The following is a 20,922-nucleotide window of genomic DNA, read 5'->3' as shown; positions in this document are numbered from 1 at the left end:
ACCTGGTCCACCGATGTTCGCCTCGTGGCGTCCGTCGGGTGACCGGCCCAAAGGCTCCCTAGCGGGAGACACGGGGCCTCAGCCTTATCGGCTGGGCCGCCCACCGGGCAGCAAGGCCGTCCCTTCCCCGGCACACGGGGCGGAGGCCACGTCCCGTTGAGCCCGCTTCCGTCATCCGGAGAAGAGTCGCTCTCCTCGTGATCTGAGTCGGAGTGGGGGATCTTCGCCAAAAACTTGTCTCGACATAATGTCGATCTCATCCATATGCCCCAATTCCTTCCTACTCAGCACAACGTCGGGCCCGAAACGCTCCCGAAACATTTTCAGGAAGTACGCCAGGCGCGACGCCAAATAAGTCTTATTGGGGTCGAACTTTATTGTCCACACAGTAGCCCTGTGGTCGGCGGAGCCTGTGGGCACTCCACTCGACCGCCTGTTGCTCGATGACGACAGTGGGGGACCCGGGACACTAGCCCCCTCCCCCGCCGACCCTGGGGTATCCAAACATCCCTGCGCGGTACGTCCTTTTTATCGTCGGCCATTAACAATCATAATTGGAGTCTTGTTTAACGAGGGGAACTCCACCCTCCCCCCGGAGCCTACTCGGGCCGACGTCCAGGGACCGTCAGCCCGAGGCCGTTGTAGACGACGAGTCATCCAGGGTGGGAGAGACGGACCGGGAAAACCCCAGACGAGCGCAAGCGCCCGCCAGCCCCCATCTCGGCAGCTTACTGCCAACCAAATAAACACGTTGGCGTCTGAGACACGAGGCCCCGTCCCGCTGTTATACGGAGCAACACCCCGCGCCCCAGACGCCACCCTTGGATTTTTTATAGAGGTTTACTCCTCGCAGCCCGGGCGGTGAAGCCCAGGCCCCCGGTCCATCCAGCATGTAATTTCAGCACGTAATGGATTACGGTATGTAGCTCGGGCGCCAGGGTCGCTGAAATCTCTGAATCTACAGCCTACAAGAGACCGCAGACCTCCTAGCAAGCTTGGGAACCGCAGGAACGCCACTTCCTGTATCCGGAGCCGGTCCGCAGCCTCGGAAGACTCCAGAACACTACGGACAAACCTGGGACCCCCCGAATAAGGCCCACCTAATTTTATCTTTATAAATTCTATTAACAAAAATATTGAAACAAACTAAATGAGAATAAAATATTTATTTCAACCACTTGCCAAAATAAAATTATCTTCTGTATAAAACATTTTTAAGTAAACAAAAAAAAATGTTATTAAACTCTGACATTAAACCTTATTAAATTCTTGCGCTTTTAATAAGGCCCGGATTAAAAATAAATTAAAAATAACCAAGGAATTAAATATTATTTTCCAACTCACTGTTAAAATAATTATTAATTACAAATACAAAATCCTTTAAGATCTGTTATACTATTAAAACATCACAATTATTTTTAGTTTTATCTATAATTAAGATTTTAACTATAAGAAATTGTGGTTATTTTAGTGCAATTTCAGCTTATGGAAAGTTAGTATCATTCGTTATTCTCTATTGCAAGCCACATACATAATAAACAAATGACAATAGCTATAACAATTAATGTACAAGTGGGCCTTAGTTATTATTACATTATTTATAAAAAAAGTATATTTATTCCAAAAAATTGATATACATATTGGTTTTTTCTATAGTTAGAAAGTTGAATAATATTATAATATGTTGTAATAAACATAAAATAATGTATACTTATTAAATTTACAACACATTTTTATAAAAACAACTGATTTACCCACTTTATTACAAGCTTTCGTTGCACTGACTAAACGGGTTGCCAAAGGTATTAATTTTTGTGTTTATCTACTTCCTATGATATACCTTTTAAGCATATATTTCAAAGTGGGTTTTAAATGATAAATTTAAAAGTGGGCCTTATTTAGTACTAGGCCTTATTCGGCTCAAGTACTTTATATATACAGGGTGTCCCAGACCACTTGTCTCACCCGATTTTTTCGTAAACGCGACATTTTAAAGAAAAATGTTTTAGACAAAAGTTTTGTGATTGGTTCCATAAAAAAACTGTTTCTGGTCGTTACTTATCATTTTTTTCTCACCACGCAATATGCAAAATTGGAACAATTTATAGTATGGTGAATAGAGTGCTATTGTTATCTCACCCTTCTTTCTAACAAAAAAATTTGGAATTTATTATCGGACTACTTTTAAAAAATGGATATTCTCTAGAATTTACTTTTAAATACATTAGAATAAAAATAAAAAATTTATTTATTACAAAACTTGCACCCATTATTATTAAAGACACAAATGATCAAGACTAAACAAAAAAGATAAAAACACAAAAAAATTCATTGTCGTTCCTTACATCCGAAATATTTCTGAAAAAACAACATCTCTGTTAGATAAAAATATTTTTACAATTGGCTACAGATGCATAAACAAAATTAACAATTTCATCAAAGTGCACAAAAACAAAACGGAGGGGGACTGCAGTAACAATGTTGTTTACAAGATTTTTTGCAACGATTGCGATGCTACATATGTAGAACAGACGAAAAGACAGTTGAGGACTAGAACAAAAGAGCACATTAATAACATTAAACTTGATCCTTCAAAACACTCAGTTATAACAAACCATAGAATATTTCTTGACCACTCCTTCAATTAGAAAGAAATAAAAATTCTTGACACTGAAAAAAATTACCAAAAAAGATTAATTTCGGAAATGATACACATAAAACAATAAACAAACGGCCTAAACTCTCAAAATGATACAGAACTTCTTCATGATTCCTATTTTTGTTTATTTGACTCGTTTAAAGACAACACAAATATACGTTACTGACCTCTGCTTCAACAGTTCTGCCTCACTTGTGCTCTGTCTGTCTCGTCAACAAAATCGTCGACGATGTCGAACGTTTATATAATTACTGTTCAAATATCTGTTCAAGTAAGCATTTTAATTTATCTACGGTAAAAAATTTGTACATTTATACAATAACTCCATCGTTAATACACAGAGAACAAATGTGGCGAATACTACGTTTGTTTAAAAAAAACTTACCCTTGTAGAAAAATACTATTAAGCACTACTAGTGCGCAGTAATATTTTGAAATACTACGGCACTACTGCACCACTACACCACTGCACTGAACAGTATTGCACTTTCCTTACAAAAAAAATTCACGGACTAGGAATTGTAATCCATGTGATTATTGTATACGTAACCCCGCACGAAAATACTAAATTCGATGGACCACATGCGTATAGTTATTGTAATACGAATATTACGGAAACCAACTTATTACAGTAATAGGGTCAACTTACTACATTATACTACAGTAAGCTTTTGTTATTAACCTCGCCATATTGGAATTTAGGATGCAGCGCTGATGCAAGTCTGATTTCGCATTCTCACTCAATGACCACATAGTTTTTTGTAGTATTAAATTTTACAAGTGTTCAATATGTCAGAGCAGCAAATTTTCATCAAAGGTCAGTAAATGATTTATCATACTGACAAGTATAAGTTAGGTTTTCCCGTGTATCTAATAAAAGTAGTGTTAAAATTACATAAATCAAATTTTGAATATTACTATATTTGTTTTATAAATATTATTCGTATCTTAATCGTTTCTATTAGTCCGCGTATGATCTAAACATTTATAGAGATGTTATATATCATTCTTCCTTCCCTGCTGAAAATGTTCTATTAAAATTATTAAAAAGCTCTGTTTGGTACTAAAATAAAATTGAATTGTGTTTTTGAACTTGCATTTTTTAGTAAAACATAATACTTTTTAAATCAGTTGTATAGTAAAATGATTGAGCTCTATAGCGTTCAATTGAATTATGTTTTTTAATTTTTCAATTGAATTGTGAATCTAAATTTTCCAGTAAAACATAATGCAACTGATACAATATTGTACAACCGATTTGAAAATAATTATGTTTTTGACGTTGTCTTGTTAGCTGGGTTGATTAGTTCGTATATCATTGTGATAACAAATTTTATGTAAACTTGCACAATGAATAATAAGATATTTGCTAGGATGAAATTAAAATGTGTTCATATAAAATCTTATTATTTCACATGTGAATGTATTGTTGAATAAAATGTATTCAATTGATAAGAATCGCAATTATATAGGGCAGACCGGGGCAAATCGTTAGACGGGTTAATTCGATAATTGGAAATATCTTTTTATGGGTACATATTAAAAATTTACTTTAAACACTGTAAACACGTCCTAATGTAACGATGTTGCTAACAAAGTTTTGTTGGTAACGGCGTTATATTAATGTCGTAGTAGTGAAAAATGTGTTTCGATAGTCGAAGTAATTTCTGATACTCGGCATTTCTTTGAAATAAGATAATAAGATTTTTTTGAAAACTTTGAATGTATCGTGTCCAGTTAAATGTATTTGAAACATTTCGTGTTTACTTTTTGCTGTGTGATGTCAATTTTTGTCGATCATACGAAATAATGCGCACAGTTGATGTTGGGGCTATTCGTAATACTGAGCACCGGGGCGATTCGTTAATACTGATTACAGCGCCTAACCTAAGTTGGGTAACCCTAACCCTTCGGCTGTGTTACGAACGTCTGCGCTACGCAGAGTTAAGCATTGAGGTAAAGTTCTTCATTGATTTAATTCAAACTTGATAATATTGTGTATTTTAGTAGAACATGAATATTATATGAATATAAAATTGTTTTTAAGCAGGTAAGAAGTTATAAAGTGTTAAAGATTGACACTTGTGAGGTTAGAAAATCTGTCACACCAATGGCATAAAAAGACGTGCAAATGTGTATATTTGCATTTGTTTTTTGTATACCTACATCTTTTTTTAAATGAAAGAAAGTCTTAACAACAGCTTTTTTTACAGTCTTTCAACTTGAAACACAAATTTCGTGATATTCCCGGATCAGTTACAAATTACCACGGTTTGGAGCTATTTGTAATTTTTAGTATTGGTCGACATTTTTATATGTACTTCAAAGCAAGTACACTTCCATGTTCTATCTATACCGGCATTGTGAAAAGAAAGGTTCAACCTTTCAAATCGTTCCATGTTTTTTTTTTAATAAATATAGGACTCAGGAGACACAAAAAAAAGGTCTAACAAATAGCCCCGGTCTCCCCTATTGAGTTGGATGGTAATATAGGAAACAGAATTAAAAATATTGATAAGTTACCGATATTTTTAATTCCGTTCAGGCGGCGCTGCAACTCCGTCGGAGTTTGGCTTCAACTTTAGGATCCCCTTAACGCGTACCAAGCAAATTGTAGCATATTTTTAAATTTCGGCGCAGATAACAAATAATGTATTAACGATTGAATTCTGATTTCATCATATTGCGTAATCAATTCTGTTTTTTATATAATAATTGTGTATAATAATTGTATAATAAATAAAAATAAATAAATAAACTTGAATAAATATGCAAACTTTCTGATTATTACATTTTGTTTCATGTAACGAATAATCTATAACGATTACTATCTTGCTAAGAATAATAAAAGTTATTTACAATTGATAAATGTAGCTATTATTAAAAAAAAAAACAACAAATTTGGCATTGCGGTGATTCAAACACCTCTCTTTATGCAGCCGCCGAGGGCAAAATAGGAGGTGCGCCTTATAGCGTTTTTCACTGGGAAAACTAGTGTGCACTGAGTGTGCAGTCGCTGCAGGTAATTGGACGTTTTTGTTGGCACCGTCATTGTGTGAACCGAAACGTCTAATTGCCAGCAACAAGTGCACACTCGGTGTGCACTAATTTTCCCAATGAAAACACTATAAGTTTCTTCAGCCACCGCGCTTCATGCTTTAACTTATCGCGCAATCGTACTTAACGTACGGCGCGGCGAATGCCAAACTTTACATGCAAATTTCTCTGAAACGAAGGCCCATGCACGTAAGCGCTCTGACACTTTATACTCCCCCTCCCCCCCTTCAAATGAATTAAGGCTTATCTCATTTCGTATTTTGCAATTGAAAGCATTTCCTTGTAAGTATCTCTCGCGTCATAAAGCTTGAAGAATACTAAAAACCACCGGCATTAACATTAACCAACCATGTATCACGTGATTTACATAAAAATCTACATCTTTTGTGTGTGTACGCGCATGGGGTCACAATAGGGATATGAATTCCTCGGTTTGTCATTCACAATATTTAGTGACTCTAAACTCTCTCCGTTATGTGTGCATGCGTGTGATGGTTTTCTTGCGTCGCTTTTATTCGTTTTGAGTAGCACAACTCGGCACAAATTGCGGAATTGATTTATCTGTCACGTAAAGTTATAAAACTACCAATTTTTGTATTTAAATATTTTACATTTTAATTTTTTTTCTGACATGGGTAAAAATATGTTTGAAAATTTTGCGGCACAATGTACAGTAGCTGAAGTTGTATGCAGCACAATTTTTATTTTATTGATAAGATAAAATGGCACTGTTGGTGAAAAAAACGTTTTGTTCTATCGCTTTATTTTTTGAAGTATGTAATTAATTTTTAAGGTACAACAATGTAACACAAACTTAGCACAATTCAGCACAATTTTTTTTTTATTTTTTATTTTTTAAATAGCGCTGTTAACTTCACGCACATATTGACTTAGCGTAACAAAAATTTATATGTCCATCAAAACATTAAGTTAAATCAGATTAATCATAACCAGAAGTTAACCAAATAATAAAAAGTCGGGCTCAAATAAAATATAAATAATTATGTAACAAAAAATGTGTAAAATATGCCTGTCGGATAATCTTCAACAATTTTGAAGATTCAGTCAAGTCGGGACGATTCGTACAAGTGAGAATGTGGCCGCCAGGCAAATATCCTGGCTACCGTCCGACGGTAGACCGGTAATTTCTTCAAAGATTACATTTACACAGCGTTTCTAACAAAATATGTCTCCAAAATAACTTGCAAATCTAAAGGTGCATCCCATTTTACCTCGGAACTATATCAAATCAACTCAAGATTTTCTAAAAATATAATTAAGACAAACTAATTGCAGCACAACTCGGCCTCGCACCTGTTTACTTATTCTTCCCATATCCCTGGCCATAGGAATACTTCTGCCATACATGCCATGCGTACCGGTTGCAAATTCTTTTTTCCACAGAATCGGAAAAGTTGAAATCAAATTGGAGTTTTTAAAAAAGTACAGACAGCGAATAAAAAATAAGCGAAAGAATAGCGTCTTGTTTGATCAAAGACATCGCACACTGACGGAAGCGGTTCACTTGCACACCGTTCATTTGCTCATCACCACTCACAGCGGTCGATGCCTAGAGATTTTCCACTGGTCAAGCATGTGAGTGGTCTGTGGGCAAGTGAACGGCGTGCAAGTAAAATACACACAAACTGACAAGGAAAGGTCTTGAGGTGTCCCCCTTCGATTTTGACAAATCTTCAATATGTTGTAGTACAGATAAAAATAAAAGATACGTATTTTTTTATACTCGTTTTTATTTTTAGGGAGTGAAACATTTCTTTGAAGAAAATTGGTTTTTTTCTTTCGAAGCGTATATCGAAACTATAAAAGATAGAAAAACATATTTTAATTGAAAATTACATGGCTTGAAGAGTACTTTGTAACAGTGATAAATTTTTTTTACTTTGTTTTTATACTTTTTTTTGTACGAAGAGGGAAATACTCATGGCACACCAGGCTGGCTAGACCTGGTAGTGTTGGACTCGAGTCAGAACGGTGCAATCCCGGCCACATAGTTTCAACGACCGGGTTTGTCCCCCCTCCGCATACCAACTAAAAACCTCACCGAGCTACCAAGCCCCGGATAAGGAAGGCCTCGGCCGATAATACGTCATTCCTTCAGTAGCCTTCCCCCGGGGGCGAAGCGTGAGCCCTCCCGACGCGCCAGTTTGTCAGATTGAGATAGGACGTGCGAGGGCCGCGGCCGTCGTTTCTTCCTCTTCATCATCTTGCCCGAGACGGGATAAGCCAGCGTTATGAGCGCCTCCCGGGCAAGATGATTGTTTAATTTTATACGTCCCGACAGGTTGCCCGACAGTGGGCAACCTGTGGACGCCTTGTTCCTCGCGCCCTCGACCTCCCGGAGCCACCCATCGGCCAATCCGGCCAGATCGGTGGTCGTACTTCGGGAGATCACCCCCAGCTGCCGGTCAATATAACGGCGTCTGGTGTGAATAGGGTCAGGGCGGATCCTGATATGCTGCCGAGGTCGCGTATCACTCACCCCCGTTCCCTCTTCCTCCGACTCCGAGCTACGAATAACGTTAGCTCGGAGCCGGCGGGCTCTGAATTGCTCCAATGGAACCCCATGGAGCCGGTCTTCCGTGTCCGCCACATCGGACAATGGGGAGGGAAACCTGAAGGATCCACTCCCGTCCAAACGAGGGCGGCCATGAGCGCGCCTACCTCTCACATAAGCCGGGAGGTCGGATCCGTCTCCCGGAACATCCGGGATCCGGACACGGCCCTCCGGCTCGTCCAGATCGATGACCGGCTCCAAAGGGTTTCCAGCCATCTTTTCCTCCTTCTGCCGATCAACTTCCATGAGCTTGGCCCTGGGCTGAGAGAGACCTTGCCCCCTCGGACGAGGCGGGTCACTCAGGTCTTCTCCGTCCAAGCCTCCCTCACGAACGTGGATCGGCGTTATCTCTCCGCGGATTTGTGGTGGCGATGGATATGCCACCATCTCGAAAAATCGGGTTTCCAGCGACGTCCTGTCAACCGTCGCCCACCTTACGGCGGCCACCGACTAGCAGGACTGTATTTCCCTCATCGGTCAGAGTAAAGGCCCCGACCTCGAAAACCGGCTCAACTCTACCCCTCCCGCTAAGGGAGACATCACAAGAAGAGGAGAGTACCTCCTCCGCCGATTCGACGCCGATGAGGCTCCACGAGCCGGAGCTGGAGGAGCCACACCAAGGCGTCATTGCCCTCCTCAATCGACGATTCCATAAGTTGCGCTGATAGGCTTTGGACCTCGAGTCTACCCAACGAATTGGGAAAAACTTCCGGCCCATCCGACTAGCGCGCGGACGAATACGGACATTAATTACCACACTAGCCCGATATCCGGCGGAGCGTGTGGGTACTCCGCGCGGCCGCCCGTCTGGAGATAACAACAAGAGGGCACCCGGGACACTAGTCCCCCTTTACCGGCTCTGGGGTATCCGACCCTACACGCGGTAAGCTACCATTTCCATTGTCCATAAAATCCATGAATAAGGTATTGTTTTACGAGGGAAACCCCACCTTTGCCCCGAAGAATACTACGGGTCGGTGTCCGGAGACCACCGGCCCGAGGCAACTCTAGCAACAACACACACATCGCACGCCGCCCGACCAGGGAAGAACACACAATAAAATCTAGGTGCACGCAATTAAGCGCACACCCGGGATGACTCATAATCGACGCGCGCCTGACAATGGACTGCGACCGGACAGCCGGGGTCGCTTATTTTAAAATAAAGCTTATTTTATTACAAATTCAACGGTTTATGATAAAGTTATGTTGCGACATTTCCATTTTTCAAAAATAATTAAAAACCACTCCATACGCATAGTACGCGCATCCGTCCGTGCAATATGAAAGTGTCTCCCTTTGATTTTGACCAGCTTTTAATAATATTGTTCGTTTTGTCTGTTCTGGGTCTATTTTAAAGCAGACCTAGATATCTTTGGGTTAAGATAGAGGAATTCCGGAAGTGGAACAGAAAGTGAACTACTGATGTTGCTCTGATCGACTCTGTAAGTAAACTTGAGTTTACTATGACGGCTGTAAAAAGAACACAATAGTATAACCTAATCTGACCAAATATAATCTCCCTGGTAAAAATTTTTCTCAGAATTTTTTATATAATTTTTCAGAATATTTGTATAATTTTATAACTTGCTCAAATTTTTTATTCAAATTAAAACACTTTTCAGAAATACTAAAGTTTATATCTTTTCTCAAATTTTTTTATATATACTATATAATTATAAAATATCCTAAAATTTTTCTAAAGATTGATTGTTCCATAATATTTGACGAAATGTTATAAAATCTCAGAGTTAAAAATATTTTTTGAAATTATAGAATAAAAAATTTTAAAATTTATATGTATAAAAAATTCTGAGACAATTTAAATTTTCTGAGTATTTAAAAAAAAAATGTTCCAATATAAAAGTTATGAGAAAAATTTTTATTTGCAGAGTTGTGCATCCTGTTGATGTGACATTTCTTGATTTTATTTTACTTTGACGTATGTTTTGTCAAATCAATTTCTTCTCCCTAGTTATGTCCACTAATTTTGTTTTGCATTTTCGTGTTACGTTTTTTCAAAACACACGAGTTGTCAATTGTGTAACTCGAATGGAATCGACTTAACCTGTCGTTTCGCGAGAGAGCAGGAAAACTCTGAGTGGATCTGAATGGTTCTCAACTGCTCTAACGGTAAGTAATAAAACAGAACCAAGTTTTTACCCGCATTGCCCTTTATATAACTTCCGTCTGAAAGAACACTATCAAGATTGCTGGATTCGTTCGGAACGACTCCGAACAGCTTTCGAGATACAAAACGAACAATACTAATATGTAGTAGATAAAAATACAGATAAAAATATGTACAGATAAAAATAAGGAACACGTATTTTTTTATACGTACCTAATCTCACTTTTAGAGAGTAAAACAACTCTTTGAAGAAAATCGATTTTCTTCATTTAAAGCATATATCGTCAAACTTTAAGAGATAAAAAAATGTAATAATTAAAAGATTTTGCTTATAAAAAAAATAAAAATTTTTAAATAAAAGATAAGTAGTTAAAAAGTGTAAAAAAAATTTTTTTTTATTTTATTTATCACTGCTATAAAGTATTCTTTAAGTCATTCAACTATCAATTCTTAAAAACATTTGTTTACACTTCTTTCCAGCAATTATCTTTATTTTTAAAAACTTTTGTTTCTTTTTATAAGCAAAATCTTTCTATTAAAACATTTTTTCTATCTTTCATAATTTTGACAGTATACGCTTTGAAAGAAGAAAATTAATTTTTTTTTAAAGGGATATTTCACCTCCTTAAAATGAGATTAAGCACGTATAAAAATATACGTGTCCCTTATTTTGATCTATAGTACAACATATTAAAGGCTTGTCAAAAGAGGAGACGGATGCGCATACCATGCGTTATGGAGTAATTTTTAATTATTTTTGAAAAATAGAAATGTCGCCACATAACTTTATCATATACTAATGAATTTATAATAAAATAAGCTTTATTTTGCTAATAAAAAGAAATAAAATTTTTGGAAAATATAAGTAAGTGATGGGAGAAAGTATACAAAAAATTAAAAAAAAAATTTTATCATTGTTATAAAGTACTCTTCAAGCTATTTAACTTTTAATTAAAATATTTTTCTCTATCTCTTATAGTTGCGACGATATACGCTTTAAAAGAAGAAAACCGATTTTCTTCAAAGGAGTGTTTTATCCCCTAAAAGTGAAAACTGGCACGTATAAAAAAAATACGTTTATTTTTATCCGTACTACAACATGTTAAAGGCTCGTCCAAATCGGAGGAAAATACCTCGAAACATTTCCTTGTAAGACCTCTGAAAGTTGACAGCGTATATGGATTACGAATTAACAGAAGTATGACACGACGATAAGTCAGTGTCAAATGACAAACGAATGGAAAAGTAAAGCGATGTAACTAAACGTTCTTAGTCCTAATTAACGAGCGGCAGAGAGAATTTTTGGAAGCAACATTGCCAGATCAAATGATAGAAACAATGCAAAGAAAACACGATTAAATGACCGAATAAGAAGCTGCTGCTCGGACATCAATGACAGAGAAAGGCAAAGTAGCCAAAGAGAAAAGCAAATTCGACAGAAACCAGATAGCCAAATAATTGCAAGTTGTCGGCAACTTGTCACAAATATTTTCGTAATTGTCAGCAAAACTACAGAAAGGAGTGTTCTCTTATTAAAACATTCTTACTAACAACTTTAGTTTCCAAAATATAATATCGGCAAGTTCCTAACAAAACTTATCGACATTATATTTATTACAATTTATAAATAGAAATTATTGCTTACATGTTGCTGACATGTTGCTCGTAAATTGCTATAAACAATTTTTAAAATTGTTTATTTTTAAAATATAAAAATAATTAGTTCCCAATAATTTATCGGGAATAAACTTATCACAGATTGGCCGCGATAATTGTTTTACATTTGTTCGACAATCAAACTCAGCATATTGATAGTGAATTAACCAAAACATTTTCATTGCATTAAATAAAAAGTAACGTAATAGCAATTGACGAGCAATTTAATTTGTGCAATGATTTACTTTAGATTGAGTTTTCACATTTTGTTATATGGAAATAATCAAAATCTCAAAAAGATTAACTGAAAAGTAAATATGAAAGGAAAATAAGTGATAACAACCTAATAATTAAAAGGGGAGCGGTTTACACCGTTCACCGGTTGCATACCGTTTATTTGCCCACTACCACTCACAGCGGTCGATATCTAAAGATTTTCCACTGGTCAAGCGTGTGAGTGATCTGTGGGCAAGTGAACAGTGCAAGTGAAATACACCCGATTAAAAGCAGTTTAAATCTGATTTTGTTAAGAAGATTAGTTAGGAAAGTAAAACTTATTAATTTGTTTCTTTCCTTTTGTTGGTCAAGAAAAAGGAAAATGTATAAGATAACTAGAAATAAGGATACGTCAGTAGAAAGGGGTTAGATGAGAAATCGAGGAGACGGAAAAAGGGCGCGAAAAAGGAGCATATAGTTACGTTTGGTAACAGTTAGAAAATAAAAAAGAACATGCTTAAATACAAAAGTATTTATTACAACACAGAAATCTATTTGTTATTGTTAAATTTAATTAAAAATAAAACTTCAAGCGTCATATAATTCAGAAGAAGCATTTGAGATCAGATTTCTAATACTTGGATTTAGACAACATTTATTACAATTAGCGTAAAACTCCATTCGTGTTTCTTATACAATTTGAGTTTCTTATATTATACATTTACATGTTCCTTATATTAGACATTTTCTTTCGCAGTTATACAGCATCTCTCGGAATCAGATGATATATCTCCATCTCCCATGAGTCCATTTGCGCCGCCTATTCCAGAAGGCACGGTAATCGCGTCTGAAAAGCGCATGATAATCGTCAGACCACCGCCACGGAGTACAGATGGAAGTTATTCCAGACTGAATAGCGTCGAAATGGAGTCGGCTCCACGGCACAAGGTATATCATACAGTATATTTAAAAAATTTTGAAACTGAAAGGTAGCTACGTTGTAAAAGTAGAATGTTTCTTCAACAATAAATTTATTGAACAATGTAAGGCCGAGAACGAGTTATTCTTTGGTTTTCAAATTGCTTTTAATCTTGACAACCAAGATACAGTTAGCGGAACGTTTTGGATGTACTTGTTCAAATAATAACAATTTAAATAACTAATGAATTTAATACTAATTTAGCTGAATAAGAATAATTTAGGTGAATAAAATGATTCAAAAATGTAAAATACTTTTAACATGGTCCCAATGATTTAAATAGACTAACGTATACGATAATTTAAAAACTTACGAATAGTATATCGCATGGATAAAGTACTATGCTCGGTTGTGTGTCTGTTTCGTGCGGAGGTGAACACACGACTGATTGTGAGTATAAAGAGCTAGTCAAAAAGAACGTGAAGCAGATAATATAAACTATTTATTGTCTTTGTATACTATGTTATGCTTCTAATTTCTACCGGCCAATCTGTCAAGCAAATCAAAATAAGATTTGTTTAAAAGCTCTGTGTCTTTTTGTAAATTGAGTTCGTTGTTCTGCTTTTTTATGCGTATCATTTCAAATATTAATCTGTTGTAATATTTTGGTTCTGTATTTAAAATTAATGTGTTGTCCCAATCTATCAAGTGCTTGTTTTCGATGCAAATTTTGATTATAAAAACATGAAAATAACTTTTAAACATTTTTTCCACCTTGATTGCGTTAATTGACCACCTTAAAAAAATTTCATGTGATCTTTGTATCTAACACCTACAAACATATTTTTTTTAGAAGGTGCACCACAATGAAAAAAAACTAAAATATCATTTTTTTGTTAAACTTTTTCAAAAAATGAGCAGGTGAACGGTTTTTATCAGCTTTTTAATGTTTTATTTGTTTATAAAATTTTGTATTGAAATGTTTTGCTGATTACAAGTTGAAATTAGTGGTAGCTAAATTGTTTTTCAATTTTCATAATTCTATATAAGGTTCTTATTTCATAAATCACTGGGTCGGAAAGCATTCAGATAACACATTGCCATCTTTGTTGTTGTTTTGACACCAAAATGATATCAAAATTGTCATTTGACATCAAATTGATATCAAATGATAATTTTGGTGTCATTTTGGTCAAAACGACAACAAAAACGGCAATGTGCTATTTGGGCAGTTAGTTTGATCCACAATTAATAACATTTATTCATGTTGAAAAACATTTTGAAAAACAAAAAAACATGTTTAATCCTCATCCCTATCTTCGTTAATTACTGGATAAACTTTTTCTGCAGTGAACATATTAGATAGAATTTCGTCAAGTCTTATTATTTTTGATAAATATTGAGCATGGGATAAGTAGTATATCACTGCAGCAATGTAAGAACAAAATTCAACTGTGTGTCTACTATTAAGATAATCACATACATAATGTTGTATAACAGAGTAGCTTACAAAATGACAGATATAATCGATGTATTAAGACCTTAACTTAGTTTCCGCCCAAAAAAGGCTGAGAAAAAGCATTTATTGGACAAATTTCTACAAATTATTTTAATGAAAGTATTTTCCATCACTTTCTAAAACTTTTTTCCATTTTTCTGACAACTGGGCAATATTATCTCGATAAAACGATGTCGGTTTTGAAGCAATCCATTCGTCCACCCATTCTTGCAGTTCTTCAACATTTTGGAAGCGTGTACCACTCAAATCGCGCTGCATCGATCTGAACAAGTGGTAATCAGAAGGCGCTATGTCTGGTGAATACGCTGGGTGAGGAAAAATTTCCCATTCAAGCTGCGTTAGTGTTTCCTTAAAGATTTGTCCAGTGTTGCCGAGCATTATCGTGAAGGAGAATAACTTTGCGCTTGTTACTCGCTATTGTTAATCTTTTTTGCAACAGCTCATCATTCAATTTGTTCAATTGACGTTTTTAGACATCGGCAGTAACAGTTTCGTTCGGTTTCAGCAGCTCGTAGTACAGTACTCCTTGCTAATCCCACCAAATGCAAAGCATTACCTCATGACCGCGGATGTTCCGTTTTGACTGCGATATTGATACTTGTCCTGGATCTACCCACGATTTTTTGCATTTGGGATTGTCGTAGTAGATCCAGTTTTCATCGCCAGTCACAATACGTCACAGAAAACTCTTCTTTTCTGCCTGGCAAACAAAGAAACTGTGATATTGAAACGGTTGTAAATGGCATTTTTAGACAATTCATGTGGTACTCATTTTCCTTCTTTTTGGATCTTTTCCATGGCGTGTAAACGTTTGGAAACAGCAACTTTAGTAACTCCTAGCTTGTTTCTAAGTTTTTCTAACGTTCGAGCTGAGTTTTTATGCAATAATGCTAGCAATTCATTGTTTTTGAAGTTATTTGGCTGTTCTAAGCGTGGTTTGTCATTGACATCAAAATAATTACTTTTGAATTGTCTGTACCACTCTTTACATGTTGTATGCGATGAAACTTGATTACCATAACCTTCTTCAAGTAATTGATGAACTCTGCTACACTTTTTTTCAAATCAAAGTAATGCAAAAACACATGTCTATAAAATACTTTATCGCGTTCCATTTTTCACAAAGCAAGAAACATTGTTGTTTACGCAAATAATTGTGTATGTTGACTGAATGTTATCGAGAAATGTCAAAACTAAGAAAAAAATACCAGATGCGTTAGTAATGACTATTAAAACTGTTTACATCGCCATCTAACATTTGCGGGTAAAAAATAAGTTAAGGTCCTAATAACATGTAAGTTTTGCTATTTATATGCTTGGATTTCACAAGGATTTTTATTATTGTGTTATTTTGATTTTCTGATGCTCTCAGATAATATAGAATGATTTTTCCTGACTCATTCATCATTTCTGCTAAGTAGGATACAGCCTGTGATAATTGGTGTGATTCAGTGAAAAGAATTTTCAACTCTTTCCGTTATTTTATGAAAATCCAGTAAATCGGCTGATGTCAATTGTTGAAATTTAGTTTTTCGTCGGTTCCAATGTTGTGTTTCTACTTCTTCAGGCAACGAATTTTCTACATTTCGTCGAGACTTTATTTGCTAAATGATTTCATTTGAAACTTCAAAATTAGATTGTAATTTCTTGCAGAAAGTATTGTTCAAAAAACAAGCAATTCTGAAGAATAGCCGAATTTTTGGAAGGAGTTTATTATTCAAAGTATGGTAAAAAAGTTGGTATTTCTGCCTGAGAATCCCATAAATTTCTTCAATAACTCAACAGATTTTAGTAACCCACCAAGAGTTATTTGATTCTTCAATTTTTAACTGTGCTCATTTTCCTTTTAGAAATGGCATAAAGACTTTATATCCTTCTTCTTGTTGTTTGACGACATCTCAAAACTCTCTATCAACTACGCAAATATCACTTGATTTCATGATTTTTTGAAAACCATTGGGATTATTTAGCAATATTTTCATTATTTCCACACCGTTTTGAGTTGCATAAAAACGATGCGGTGTTGTTCTTCCATTAAACCAATATTACCATTTGTTGTGCAAATAGTAAATAGTTTGCACAATGGCAGTTTTTTCTGTCTAGAGTCTAGAGTATGATTTTGATAGTTATTGTTGATACTTTTTTCATAACAAATATATGTGCCATCAAATATTAGTACCGATTGATCATTCAGCTTATATAGCTTTTTAGCTATCTAGGATGTTTGATTATTGATGAATTTTTTGCGTGATAAACTGAAATTGCCGAAATAATTTGGCGAAATATTTTTTTAATGAATTCATGGCTTTTTCTCAGTAATCAGAGACTTGTTGCGCATAATCGAATCCAACAACAGCTGCAATCACATTTTTTGAACTACCGGTTTTTAATTTGAATAAAAAGCTGCTAAAACAGTTCGAGTTTTTGAATTTCTCTTTGATGTCATCATGCCACATAATTTATTAAAATTTTTTTACGTAAAACCAGTGAATGTTTTTAAGCATTCATCAGATAAAAAACCATTTCCAATTGCATTTTTTAACTCATGATTACAGTTGTCATATAACTGGTTGTCGAAATTCATAAAGTCTAATGCTTCTATTGTACTGAAGTTTGAATGTATTTTTATATTACTTAATTTGTCTTCGAAAAATATTTTCTTTAAGATATGTGTAGAACAACACCGATTTTCCTTAGGAATAAAAATTCTTTTTTTTTTTAAACTTGTATTTGGGCTTTAAATGGCATATTAATGATTGCCGTTGACGAACTGCAAAGAAAACAGTATTTATGCGACGCTATAACTCGTTCAAGAGGCATTTCTAGAACCTCATTTTCTTTTTCATTCAATCAAGGAACAAATGTTGAATCATCACTAGATGACTGTGAGCCAACAATAGACAATGATTATAAGTTGCTGATAGATGATTGTAATGAAAGTGATGAAGTTTCAAATTGTTTTTTTTTTTTTAATTGACAAACATTTAGTAGCTTCTTTATTATCAGCTTCCGAAAATTTAAGAACATTTGCAGATGTTTGAAGAACTGTTGATGTTGATGGGGATTGTATATCATCCTCTTCATCTTTTGTTTTTTTCCCTATAAATAATTAGTCAACATCGAACACACAAAACGTCACCAATTTGTATAAACTTTCCGATCTTATTATTGTAATTAAATGATTCATCATCATTTTGCACAACTTTTTGACATACTCCTGTTTTCTGGAGCAGCAAAGCAGAATTTGGACATTTTGTGTCATCCGTTTTAGCACCAGAATTTGCGCGTGACTCTAACATTTCAGATTATTCTTTTTTATGCAATTCATGTATCAACAACCTTAATGGTTAATTCTGGAACAAAAAGCAACCCTTAATATTTTTCTATCAAATGGAATTCAATATAAAAATACAGAGAAAAACGTTTCTTTACATTTAGTATATATTGTTACGAGCAAAAGTACTCGTACACTCACGCACTCACTCCCGAAAAGAACTAGACTTCTTTACCAAACGTAGAATCACTTTTATTGTAAGCCACAAAACAATCAGCGGAATAATCCGTTTAAATAGCCGTGAGGCCAACACGTCCAAAAGATTCGACGGCAAAACTCAGAATCCCAGACAGCTCACTTTTAATAAACAAGGTCGTTGTCAAGGAGAACGCTTCACGGCTTTATTCACACCGCAGCTCGAACTCGCCTTTTTTTTTTTTTTTTTTTTTTTTTGACGAAGGGGAAATGCGTTACCGCATACCCCAGACCTCGGGGGAGGCCTGGCGGTTATGTGGGGCTCTCCCCCGCCGTCGACGTGACGACGGGGGCATACCCACTAAAACCCCTCCGGGTGTCCGGCTCTGGTCCTTGGCTGGGGGACTCCGGGAACGCGTGCAGCATGCTTCCGGAGCCCCCCGGACCGATCGGCCGAGGCCGACTCAGCACGCCGGGGGCACCTGGTGCGGGTCCCCCGGCAGGGCCGTGAGGCCAAGCCGGCCTCAGGTCGGGGGAGAGGGACACCAGCCCTCCCCCACCTCTTCCCCTTTTGATGTTTACGGGGGTAAAGCCCGGGAGTCCGGCCCCCCGGCCGGATGTCCCGGGCCCCTACGCGCCGGACTAGTCCGGCGCGGCGGCATACTCTTCTCCGTGTTGGGGGGTGAGGAGGTAGGAAGGAGTTCCTTCCCCTCCCCCCACCAGCACCCCGGCGAGGCGCTAGAGGGGGAGCGATGGCGCATTGTGACGCGCGATCGCTCCCCCGGACCGTTAAGTCAGGTCTGCCTCGCCGGGCTCACTTACATGGGGAGGGGCCCTCCTCCCACGGCCGCGCGTCCCGTAAGCTGGGCCGGCAGCCGCAGGGGAGAAGGGTCGCTCCATTTCATCATTTCGGTGGCGGTCGCCGTCGTCCCTCTCCTCCGCAATAGTGGGGAGCGAGGGGGCGACCGCCACGGCTCTTCTGCCCCGCCACCGACCGGTGGAACTCCGGGGGCGGGGGCCGCTTCTTCTCGGTCGGGGCGGGGGCCGAGACGAAACGTGACCCCCGTCTCCGCCGCCCCTTCTGTTCCTCGCGTCGCCTGGGGGCATACGACCCCCCGGCTGACGCTCCCGCACCTTTTCGGCCTCCTCCTTCTGCAGCATGACTCGCTCGCAGTAGGAGGAGACCGCCTTCTAGGCGCTCTCCCTGCCAACCATCTGACTAATGATGGCCGGCAGGGAGAGGTCATCTCCCACTTCGGCCCTCAAGACTCCGCGCAGCTCTTCCCACGCTGGACACTCTTCCAGCGTGTGCCGCGCGGAGTCCCAGGCGGCGCCACAGTGTCGTCGGCTCCTTCCTTATCCTGCACAGGTACTCACCGAAGCAGCCATGCTCGGTGAGCACTTGTGTCGTCCTGTAGGACAAGCCGCCAAACGGGCGGCCCACCCATTCGTCCAGGTGTGGTAGGACGGCCTCCAAGATCCGAGATCCGGCCGCCGGCGGGTTGTCGATGAGGTTCCTCTTCCATGACCTCATCACCCGCCGACGGGCCCTCTCCCGTAGCAACGCGGCGGCCCTGGGGGTGACTATCCCCCCCTCAAGGCGGATGGCTTTTGCCCTGGCGTAGGTCCACGCCAGGGCATCGGCCGTGTACTCCGCCGGGGGGAGTCCCGCCAGGGCCATGATTGCCGCGTTGGGAGCGGTGCGAAACGCGCGCGTTATCCTTCGCGCCAGCCGCCGCTGCACATCGTGCAACACCTGCTTGATGCGGCGGCTGGCCTGCGCCTCGCGGGACCACACCGGGGCTCCGTACAGAGCCCCGGACATGATCGCGAGGGCGTACGCGCGTAGCTCGAACTCGCCTTGCAGAAACGGCTCAGCTCGTAACAATATGTTTGTTTGATCTATGCATTACTGTTCAAAAGTTTCGAGCACCTTACAATTTTTAGATAAAATTATATTTTTCTCACAGTTACAATTATTTTATTTAAAATATCAATACTCATACTTATAAATACAGATATTATTTATTGAAAATATCAATGCTTATAAGTATCGATATTTTCAATAAAATAATAGTATCTGTGAAAAATATAATTTTATTTAAAAAATGTAAATTGTTCCAAAGTTTTGAGTAGTAATATATTCATTTCTATTCATTGAAAATAATGTTATTTTATACAAAGATTATTTTGTTCAATAAAATCTGGATTGTTTCGTTGCGTTAAATTATATTGTTTTACTGAAGAATAACATTATTTAAACTTTGTACATTCTTTCGCTGTATCATATTCAAGTTTCCATTAAAAATGCACATAAAGCTTACAAGGACGGGTACTAACATAAAATCCAAAGTATATATTTTCTTTAATATCAGTTTAATTTTGATATCTGTTTAATATTCTAAATCTCTTGTTAGAATTCATAATAAATTAAAAAGATATCAGAAATACATAAAAATAACTTTTTCAGGTGTTTACTTGATTAATACTTCACGTTTCTTCTATGATTAAATATAAATTAACACTTTAATAAAAGATATTGAAAGTGAAAAATATTTGTTTAAAGTATTGTTATATGTTCTATATTATAAAAATTTTAGAAAAAAGAATATTAGTTAAAAAAAACAATAAAATTATTTGAAAAAATACTATTATTGTTTAAGTCGAAAAGAAGTAAGATTCTTTCAAAATTATTTCATTTTCAGAGTAAATATATGTACA

At 37.4% G+C, this 20,922-nt stretch overlaps 1 protein-coding gene across 1 annotated transcript in view; it reads left to right on the top strand.

Moving 5' to 3' along the window:
• Positions 1 to 20,922, top strand: part of LOC105199360 (synaptotagmin-1) — a 197,016-nt gene that overhangs the window by 61,466 nt on the left and 114,628 nt on the right. Inside the window, exon 4 of the mRNA XM_039448672.1 lies at positions 13,052 to 13,242. Within this exon, the coding sequence (XP_039304606.1) occupies positions 13,052 to 13,242 (191 nt within the window). The remainder of the gene's footprint in view (positions 1 to 13,051; positions 13,243 to 20,922) is intronic.

Source organism: Solenopsis invicta, chromosome 4, assembly GCF_016802725.1.
Source record: "Solenopsis invicta isolate M01_SB chromosome 4, UNIL_Sinv_3.0, whole genome shotgun sequence".
Lineage (NCBI taxonomy): Eukaryota > Metazoa > Arthropoda > Insecta > Hymenoptera > Formicidae > Solenopsis > Solenopsis invicta.
This window is presented reverse-complemented; position numbering and strand designations above follow the sequence as displayed.